The 10,467-nt window shown below is 43.8% G+C and overlaps 1 protein-coding gene across 1 annotated transcript; it reads right to left on the bottom strand.

Annotated features, from left to right (window-relative positions):
* Positions 1–8,249: 8,249 nt before the first annotated feature.
* UBQLN3 (ubiquilin 3) lies at positions 8,250–10,226 on the bottom strand. Its single transcript, XM_006752602.1, has one exon. It carries the CDS (start codon positions 10,224–10,226, stop codon positions 8,250–8,252), a length of 1,977 nt encoding a protein of 658 aa, XP_006752665.1.
* Positions 10,227–10,467: the final 241 nt, after the last annotated feature.

The following is a 10,467-nucleotide window of genomic DNA, read 5'->3' as shown; positions in this document are numbered from 1 at the left end:
TGGGACCTGGGCCGGCCATGCCTGCAAGAAGCAGTCGGTGTCGAGACGATAAACACTCCATAAGTGAGTGGACATCTGCCTGGATGATAAGTGTGTGAGTGAGTGGATTCATTAGTGAGGTGGGACCTGATCCCATGTCATAGAGAATGCATCCATTTAATCCACGAGCAGTTGCTGACTTCGTACACGCAAAGCATCCTGTAAGTGGCCTCTAGGAGATGGGAAAGAAGTTGTGCTGCTGCTTTTTTAAATATTTTTTTTTATTGCTTTATTTCAGAGAGGGAGAGGGAGAGATAGAAACATTAATGATGAGAGCATATCATTGATCAGCTGCCTCCTGCACTCGCCCCACTGGGGATCGAGCCTGCAACCTGAACATGTGCCCTTGACTGGATTCAAACCCAGGACCTTCCAGTCCACAGTCCAATGCTCTATCCACTGTGCCAAACTAGGTAGGGTGGGCCCTGTGGTTCTTATTATGATTGCAATATGACCTCAGCAATAGCCTTCAGGAAACTTTGAAAGAGACAGATTTATTATTTACAAGTCCTGGAAGTTACATGGCACCTTTGGGGCCATATAACAAGATTAGCTAGAAAGAGAGAGAGAGAGAGAGAGAGAGAGAGAGAGAGAGGCCTGGGTTTTGCTTTTATTGGGATCAAGGGTGGGGCATTCAGTGTTTTATGGGTTTACTCTTCACTGGTGGATTTAAAACATCAGAGCAGGAATTTAAACCACAGCAAGAGAAAAAATACACTGACAAATGGTCAGTTAATGGAAATCAACCATAATCTCTAAAACAAAGGATATCAGAGTGGAGTGGGTGTCCTGGCTCCTTATCTAGTCCTGTGGCTGGAAATGTGTTTATTGGACACAGCAATCTTTGAAGTGGATGCCCCTTTGAAGTGGATGTTTGGGAAGTAAAAGCTCAGGTCAGGCGCTTGCATTACAAATAAAGAAAAAGCACTGTCGGGGCTAGGAGTAGTGAATGTGATCTTTTAAAAATATAGCTCACTTCATCTCACCTCTTTACCCAAAACCATCCAAGATTTTCCTATTATATTTTAATTAAGTCTAAATGCCTTACCAAGACTAAAATGCCTTAACAATCTGGCCCATGTCAGCCTCCCTGACCCCATCTCTGAGTATCTGCTCCCGTCACAGCAGACTACTTGTGTCCCTGGAACACCCCAGGCTAGTGCCTGCATTTTAATTGATGTCCCTTTGACCTGGGAACTCTGGCTCCTGACCTTCATTTGGATAACTGCCTTTGCTCATCACATCTCTGCTTAAATGGTGTTCTTCCTGATGACCAACCAAAGAGAGTCCACCTGTGGATCTGTTTCTTACTCTCCTTACTTTCTTCTTAACCTCTCCCTTTGCTTGAAATTATGTTGATTCCTTGGTGCCTGTCCCCTCTGTGTTGGCTTTGTGAAGGCAGGACTTTGTGAATGTCTCCCTTCTCCAGCACCTAGCACAGGACCTGGCATAGAGAGGGCGTTCAATTAATATTAGCTGAAGAGATAAAACCTCAAGTCTCCCTTCCCTTAAGTTTGCACATCCAAACTTATCAGAAAGTTTTATAAATTCTCTCTCCAAAATATATTTTCAGTTGTCCACTTCTTCATAGACATACCCCCTTGTGGAAAACCCAAATTGCAGGGCAACACCATCTCTAGCTAGAATGACTGCACAGGTCTTCCAACTGACTTGGCTTTTACCCTTGCCACTCTCTCATTCATCCTCCACATGAATTAAGAATAAAATCCACACTTATACATGGCAACAACGCCCTGTGTGATATTGCACTCCACTGTCTCTCCCACCTCACCTTAACACACTTTCCTTTTGTTGTTGTTGTTGTTAATCCTCGCCTGAGGATATTTTCCCATTTATTTTTAGGGGTAGTGGAAGAGAGGGACAGAGGAGAGAGAAGAAAGAGAGAGAAACATCAACGTGAGAGAAACATTGATTGGTTGCCTCCTGCAGGAGCTCTGATCAGGGCCAGGACCTGCGAGGAGCCTGCAACCAAGGTACATACCCTTGATTAGAATTGAACCTGGGACCTTTTGGTCTGAAGCCCGATGTTCTATTCACTGAGCCAAACCAGCCAGCGTGACACACTTTCCCTCTTATTCTTTACACTTGGACACGGAGGGGAAGAAGTTTTTCACCCCAAAATGTGTTTTTAAGGATATTGATTATTTTAATCTGGCTAATTTTAAGAAACAAAAGACTCAGAAAGAACTGAAGGAATTCCTGCTTGAAGAAACGAAGCTATCACCTTAACATAATATGAACTATGTGAGACAGAGAGGAATCACACAAAGTTGATTGGACTCCATGTTCCAATGTTTGGGCCCAGCAAGACTTTGTTGACTATGCTTGTTCTTTCTCATCTGCCTGTGAGTTGCCTACTTTCCCTTGGAAATCCCAGACTTTTGCTTCCTTCTCCTAGTTCAGACTGGCATATAAGCCTCAACTGCCCAATGTGTTTTCAGGCCCCTATTCTTAGGGAACCCCCATACGTATTTATGTGATAAATTTGGTCATTTTCTCCTGTTAATCTGTCTCATGTTAATTTATTAGTCCAGCCAGAAGAATTCAGAAAGGTAGAGGGAAAATTATTTGTTCCCCTTGAAACACATTAGACTTGTTTTCCTTTTTCTCTTTTTCTTCCAATGTGTCAAACTCTATCCAAACTCAAGGTCTTTTTTTTATACTTTCCCATATGCTTGAAACATTTTTTACCCAGCTCTTTGAGTGTCTGGCTTCCTCTTACCCTTCAAATTTTGGCATAAATACTCCCTCCAGAGAGATACACTCTGACCACCCCTCTAAAAATATATCCTCCTCCCCTTATATATACTAGAAACATATCTTGCACATGCCTGCATTGCTGCTTGATTCCCAGTAGGGGGCGTGAAGGAGGCAACTGACTAAAGATTCTTTCTCATTATTGATGGCTCTCTCCCCCTCTCTAAGCTCTGGCTCCGTCATTTACTAGCTGTGTAACCTAAGAATAGACACTTGACATTATTATTCTTTACTTTACTCATCTGTAAAATGGGTTTAATAGTAGTACCTACCTGCCTACCTGGTGTGGCTCATTGATGAGCATCAACCAATGAGCCAGGAGGTCAGGCTTCGATTTCAGATCAGGCACATGCCTGCATTGCTGCTTGATTCCCAGTAGGGAGCGTGAAGGAGGCAACTGACTAATGATTCTTTCTCATTATTGATGGCTCTCTTTCTCCCCCTCTCCCTATTGATATATATGTTATCAATAACATATTTTTAAAAATAATAATAGTACCTGCCTTGTAGGGTTCTTTTAAGAACTGAATACATTAATATGCCTAAGCTTAAAGAATAGTATCTAATTCTTGGTGAGTACTCTGTGTTAGCTGTTACTTCTATTTCTTGTTTGTTTGTTTTTTTGAGGTCTGTTATCTCTACTATATTATAAGCTCCTTAGGGCAGGAACCATATCTATCTTGTTCACCTTTGTATTCCTACCACCGAGCACAGTTTCTGACATATGAAAATTGTTCAGGAAATATTTATCAAATTAATGAACTGTAAAAGGCTACTTCATAAGTTGGAAAAAAGATTTATGCTAGATGATCAAGTTGAAAGGAAGGCTATAAAACACTATGTACAATATAATCACAGTTTTGTAATTTATGTAAAAGGATACCACCATGGTATTAGCAATACCATCTTCTAGGTAGTGGAACTCTTGCTGATTTTTGTATTCTTATTTTATTTATCAATGTTATCTAAATAATTTTAAATATTAAAACTTTTAAATTGAGCAAACACGTCAAATTACCTTTTTAGAAGAGGTTTAACTATTAGAATAATGGGGGTTTTATGACTATTTATCAAGGAAACATTTGGTTGCTGCATGAGAATCAATGAAAAATCTCTCTGAAATAAAGATTAAAATGTAACTGGTGACAGCACAGTTTCATCACAGCAATATCTAATCTGAAAACATAATGAAAATAATTTTACTCCAAATAACCAAAATAATGTAATGTTTAAATAAAACCAAATATGTAGAAGTTATATAAATAAACTACAGTTATTTGTAAACAAAACTTAAATGGAAATATTTTCTATTCTAAAAGAAAAGACTGTCTCTGATACATTTCTCTAATTTTGAAATGTAAAGGAAAGCACCTAAAATGTCATGTGTCTTTTTCTGAATTTTGGCATCTATTATAAAGTGTATTGAGAAAAATCAACAAAATTAGACAATGGGATTTTGCAAAGAAATGATGACTCAAACATTGATCTTTTATTAAATATTTCATTAAATATTTTATTAAATAATTGAAGTTCAATACAGAGAACAGACTGATGGTTGCCAGAGGGGAGGGGTTGAGGGACTGGGTAAAAAAAGGTAAAGGAGTTAAAAACTGCAAATTGGTAGTCACAAAATAGTCCAGGGATGTAAAGCAAAGCACAGGGAATATAGTCAATAATAGTGTAATAACTATGTACAGTTCCAGACAGGTACTGGAAATACCAGAGGGACTGCTTTGTAAGGTAAATATTTGTCTAACTCTATAATGTACACTTGAAACTAACAAAAAACAGTATTGAATGTAAACTGTGATTGAAAAAAATTTTACAGAAAAAAACCCAGCTAAATAAATAATTGAAGAGGTGTGGTACTAGTAGATTAACATTTTAAAAATAAATATTTACTCATATGAGGAACATGGTAAAGAAGGTATTTCAGTCCAGTGTAGATAATTTCAAGAGTCCAGGGTGCAAAATTTCAATGAAATACCACAAACTCTGCCCCTTCACTTTGTTCAAGTAAATATTAAAGCACTAACCTCATTCAGTGCAGTATTTAAGAGTGTGGGCTCTGAAAATAGGTCATCTAATTTCAAATCCTGGCTCTACTGTGCAGAAGCTGTATAACTTTAAAAGATATGCACTTCCCCTCTTCCTATGCCTCAGTTTTCCTCATCTGAAAAATATGGATAATAATATGACCTGCACTGAAGAACTATCATGTGGCTTCAGATGTAAAAAGCTTGAAATAGCCCTAGCTGGTTGGGCTCAGTGGATAGAGCATCAGCCTGTGGACAGAGGGGTCCTGGTTTCGATTCCTGTCAAGGGCACATGGCTCGGGTTGCGGGCTCGATCCCTAGTAGGGGACGTGCAGGAGGCAGCCAATCAATGATTTGCTCTCATCATTGATGTTTCTATCTCTCTCTCCCTCTCCTTTCCTCTCTGAAATCAATAAAAATATATTTAGAAAAAAAGAAGAAAAGCTTGGAACAGAACTCAGCATAGTTAACACTGGGTTCAAAACCTCAAAAAGTGTTAACTATTATTAAAATCAAATGTAATCAATGCAATCCTAAAATATCTATGGAAATGTGGAGATATATTTATAACAGATATTAGAGAAGTATCTAAAAAAAAAAACACAAAAAACCCCCACAGATGTCAAAAATTACTTGCCGTTGTTTGGATAGTGCCTTTCTCTTAAAATGCCATACACCTACCTGGCTGGCCATCTGTAATACAAATCATCAAACTTCACCGTTTTGTTTTTCACTTTCTAGCAAACCTCTTCGTTTAAAGAAAGGGCACATTTTGTGAGGGTCCAGGCACCAGGCCAATTATGACCAGACTCTTTGTCTATTCCTCACCCACTCTACCTTCCAAGGAGCCGACATTTACTTGGAGCACTGAGAATCAGAGCTGGAAATGCACATGGGACGTCTCCGGAGGCCTTCTCTTTCAGTAACATCAGCCCACAGAAATCTCTCTTCCCAAACCCCAACCGTTTTTATTTCCCCAAGCACAATCTCCAGCCCTGCAATATGCTCGATTTGATTCCTATCTACCTGGTCTCCTCAACTACTTTCTCATTCAGTTGCTCATTTCCTCACTCCCCATTCAATGTGTCTCAATGAATGATTTACTGATTGCTTTCCTATGCACTAAACCCTATGTTAGCTGCTAATGGGGAACAGTGTCTGTGCCGGCTGCAGGAGCCTCCTCCTCCTGAAAGTTCACCGCCTTCACCATGGAGCAGGGCATGGGGCTGATGAGTTCAGTCACTGTTGAGGCTATAGAAAGGATTCTCACCATCTCATCAACTGTAGAGGGCGCTCCAGTTGAGTCCCTCTTCCCAGGCCTTTTAGACGCAGACTCCCACCTGCTGCCTGCCCTAGTAAGCTCGCTTTCCTTCATATGAACCCTTATGCTTCTCTTTCCCATAGATAGATGAGAACAGCAACATTTGTCTCCCCCCACCCCCTTTTTTCTCATACCTAACTGGTTTTTCCAGGATGGGAATTAGAGATTGTGCATGCACATCTTCCCCAGTCAGAGGCAGCCCCAGAGCACTACTTGGCTTGTTACTTTCAGGAAACAGAGAGGCAAGGTTTTTATCTTTGTTTCCGCAGCACCACCTTAAACTACAGTTCCTTCCATCTGGACAAGAACTCCCGCACTGATACGGAGCAAAGTGAGTGATAAAGGGGGTTCTGAAATTTGGTGCTCCCCCTCGAGATTGAACCCTAGAACAGTGTACCCAAACGTTCTTTTTATCTCCAAGCTAAAAAGTAAAGAGAGTTTGGTTCAAGTATCCTGAGTTCCAGGCAGAAGTTCTGTTTCTCCCAGTCCCTGAAAGGACCTCCAACACTGAGTCTGACATTGAAACACACCACAGCCATTTGTACCGTAGTGGTGTCCTCTACCAAAGACACTTTTCTTTCCTTGACATAATTTTTTTAAAGGTTTATACTCCCTTTCTGTGGTATATCTCTAACAAACTGTGTTGTGTGTGTGTGGCGGAGTGTGGGTGGTGGTGGGGGGGGCTCTTAGGCACGTGAACATAGGCATGCCTGTGTGAAGGTATATTTACCTGTGAATATGCACTGCATGTTGGGACATTTCTCCGTAGTGTGCTTACCAGTGTGTATGGGGACTGGAAGGCCTGAGTCACTCGCTTGATTTATGAATTGTAACACTTTCACCCTAGAAGTACATGGGCAACAGGAAGCATTCCTGAGTGTAAATTAAAATTTAGCCCAAGATTCCTTGGGCCCTTTCCATGTGTGACACACATCCTACCTCAGTGCCTTTGTATATAATGACTCTTCTGCTGGAATACTCCTCTCCCCTCTCAAATCTTTACCTACTTCATTCTTACTTTCCAGGTAGTAGCTTCGAGCACATACTCACAGCAGTCTTCTCTGTCTCCCAGAATAGATCAAACCCATTATGCTATTTCACACTCCCCTTCTCTTTCTTCATAGCATTTATCATAGTTTGTAATTACAAATGAGCACTCTTCAAATATTCCCAATTTGAATAGTTCCTGCTACCAGGTGATAAACTCATGATGGCAGGATCATATTTCTTACTCACATTGAATTCCTAATAGTGAATGCTAAGGCCAGAATAGGCATTCAATTTTAGAGCTGTTGCAAGAAAGACAAAATTCCAGGGCACACATAGTCTGTGTCAATGACAGCAACTCTCTGAATCTGGCCATAGAGACGGTAACGTTTGTAAACCTGGTGAGATGAAGTGTGCTTAGCCACAATCCTGCTCTATCTCTGTCCACTCAGGGATCAGCATTGAATTCAGAAAATGAGAGCCATCCATAGGATAGTCTTCAGCAGCAATAAAAATAAGAAACTGTGCCACTTTCTTCAGACAGACTGGTGGTAGAGGCACCAAAGAACAGAGTACATGGTGGCAGCTACTACAGGACACAAAATCTGAGGCACCTGTGGAAGGACACCAGGAAAGCTGCCTCAGCTCTCCCTGCTCTATTCCCCATGTCTCTGAATTTTCTAGCTTCAAACATTCAGTTTCCCTTCATGCCCTCATATCCATGCAGACATAGCTCTGATCATCCCCTCTTCTCCCACATGTTCCCCTTTTCTCAGTGCCCACAAAGAATCAGACTCAGGCAGCAGTTGGAGATTGGATGTAATTGCATCTCAAGACAAGCATTTGCAGAGCTCACACTGGGGCCCCATCATTGTGCAGTGGCAGGGATGGTTGAGTCACTCAAAGCACCCCCACCCTGTTTGTGGCCCTCTTTCTTCCTCATTGACTCTGGAATGATATTGTCTCCACAGTAAAGGGCATAATAGTAAATTCAGTTCATAGTGCGGCTGCATTCAAGAATGGGGGAGTTGGGCAGGGAATATGGGGAAAGGGGCACAGAGGAAAAGATACGGTCTGAACTTGGGCTCCTATGACTGCCTCAGCTTCTCTACCGCAGCATCCAAATCACCTCCTGTGGCAATGAGGGCCTGGAGGTTGGCTTCGGGATTCAGAAAGCCCATGGCCCGCAGTTGCTCTAGCTGCACCCGGAAGTGAGTCTCGGGCTGCAGCTGCTGGGAATTGGTACCGGCTAGGGCTTGCAGTATCTGGAGGAAGGGACTGGAATGTAGGCCTAGCTCCACAGAACCCTGTTCTGGGGAAACCTCAGGAGCTGGGGCTGGTGGGGGAGCCTCAGGCATAAGGGTGTCCTCTCCAGGCTCTGCCTCTCCTGCCATATTTCCCAGCCCTGCTAGGCAAGGCATGAACCAGAGTAAGAGGTGAGGTGCCTCGGTCGCTAGGACCTGCAGACCCTGCTCAATCTGAAGCAGGGCACTCATGGCACGAGGGTTTGCCATGGCTGCCTGAAGATGCAGCAGCAAGGGCAGCTGCCGGCGTATCTCATCCTGTAATTGTGGGGCCTGATTCACGCTATCTGGTCGCAGAGATCTTGGATAAGCTAGTGGTGGCAGCCAGGAATGATCAGGGATTCCAGAGGTAGCTACCATTGGGGATGATGGTGAAGGACCAAATGGGGCCCTGTTGGCAGCAGCCCCCAGCCCTGAGATAAGATCAGGCATGCTGGTGCTGTGACCAGTGGAGCCACTCCCTGAACGATCTTGGCTTCCATTTTGTCTAGGACTATTGTTTGTGGGGTATCTCAAGAATGCTGGGCGAGAGGATTTGCCTTTGATTGCTACTGACTCCTTGGGGCGTGGATGGCCTGACTCAGGTTTCTGGGATGAAGTCGGTGGAACTCGAGATGACGTTGGGGGAACTCGGTTTCCTGGTGGCGGTGCCTCTTGGCTTGGACTGAGGGTGGATGCAGTCCCTTGCAGGTAGGTTCCCAGGGACAGCGGGGTCTCATGGAATTGCTGGAGGTAGTCATAGAGCCCTAAACTACCCAGAATGTTAGGAGCCCTATTTCTAATTTCAGATATGTCCTGGTCCCCAGGCCACCTGCCCTGCCTGCTACCTGAGCTTCCATTTGTGGAAGCCCAGGGGTTGGGAAGAGGGTCACAGTTCTCCATCCGCGAAGGTTGGCTGTTGTTAGTGGTAGCATTAGCAGTAGTGGTAGCAGCAAAGGGATTGCCACCAAACTGCTCCTGTACTGCATTAAGCATTGGGTCCATAATATCTGTGTACATAGTCCGAAGCACATTGTAGCCACCGGGGATGCTCTCCAGGTTACTGAGCGCCCGGTCCTGGCTGCGCATCATCTCTTGCATCATGGCAGGGTTGCGTAGAAACTCCAGTGTCTGCCGCATGATTTCGGGATTGTTGAGAATATGCCCGATCTCAGGGTTGTGCTGGATCAGCTGCTGCATATGGGGATTGTCATGAACCAGCTGACGCACCAGGCTTGTGTTGGACAGCAGACCTTGGATGAAAGGCTCATCAATGATCTGAGCCATAAACTCAGGCACAGATACATTCTGCCACATCAGTGAGCTTGGCTGGTCGGGGAAACTACCAGAAGTCAGGCCCAGCCCACTGAGGCCTGTGAGGACACCTAAGCTAAAGGTGGATGGCCCTTCTGTTGGGAAAATGGAGCTTGGCTGAGGGAGCAATCCAGGGGCTGGACTAGGGACTGAAGCGTCTGGAGACTCAGTGCTCATGGTACGGCGCTGCATCTTGATGACCAGGTGGACAGTGAGGCCATCTCTCACTCCACACTGTGCCAGTGAGTCAGGATCCTTGAGGATTTTGCCAGCAAAGATTAAGACCAGCTGATCAGGGTGAGCCTTAAAGCGCTGAGATATCTCTTTCTTCAGCTGCTCGATGGTGCAAGTGTCTATGACTGAGAAATCCTCCTTGTCCTTGGGTGTCTTCACTGTCACTTTGATGAGGTGGGGATTCTGGACTGGTGCTGGACAGCCCTGTGGCAGGGCCTCTCCGCTTTTGGCCATGGTGGGCAGCAGAAGGCCCAGGTCTGTGGGGACACAGCTGGGGGATGGGAATGGGAGACCAAGATCATCTTTTGGAGCAGTGGAAAAAGTAGGAAAGTGAGCAAAAAGAGGACCTGGAATGTCAAGATGGGAAAACTAGAGGGTCCACATAGAAGGGTCAATGAGGTCTCTAGGGTAGGATGCTTTGGGAAGGTTATGGGTTTGAGAGATGTTGGTATCAGGGAAGGAACATGAAGTCATT

Source organism: Myotis davidii, unplaced genomic scaffold (assembly GCF_000327345.1).
Source record: "Myotis davidii unplaced genomic scaffold, ASM32734v1 scaffold2030, whole genome shotgun sequence".
Taxonomy (NCBI): domain Eukaryota; kingdom Metazoa; phylum Chordata; class Mammalia; order Chiroptera; family Vespertilionidae; genus Myotis; species Myotis davidii.
Note: the sequence above shows the minus strand (reverse complement) of the source record. Positions and strands in the feature narration are given on the sequence as shown.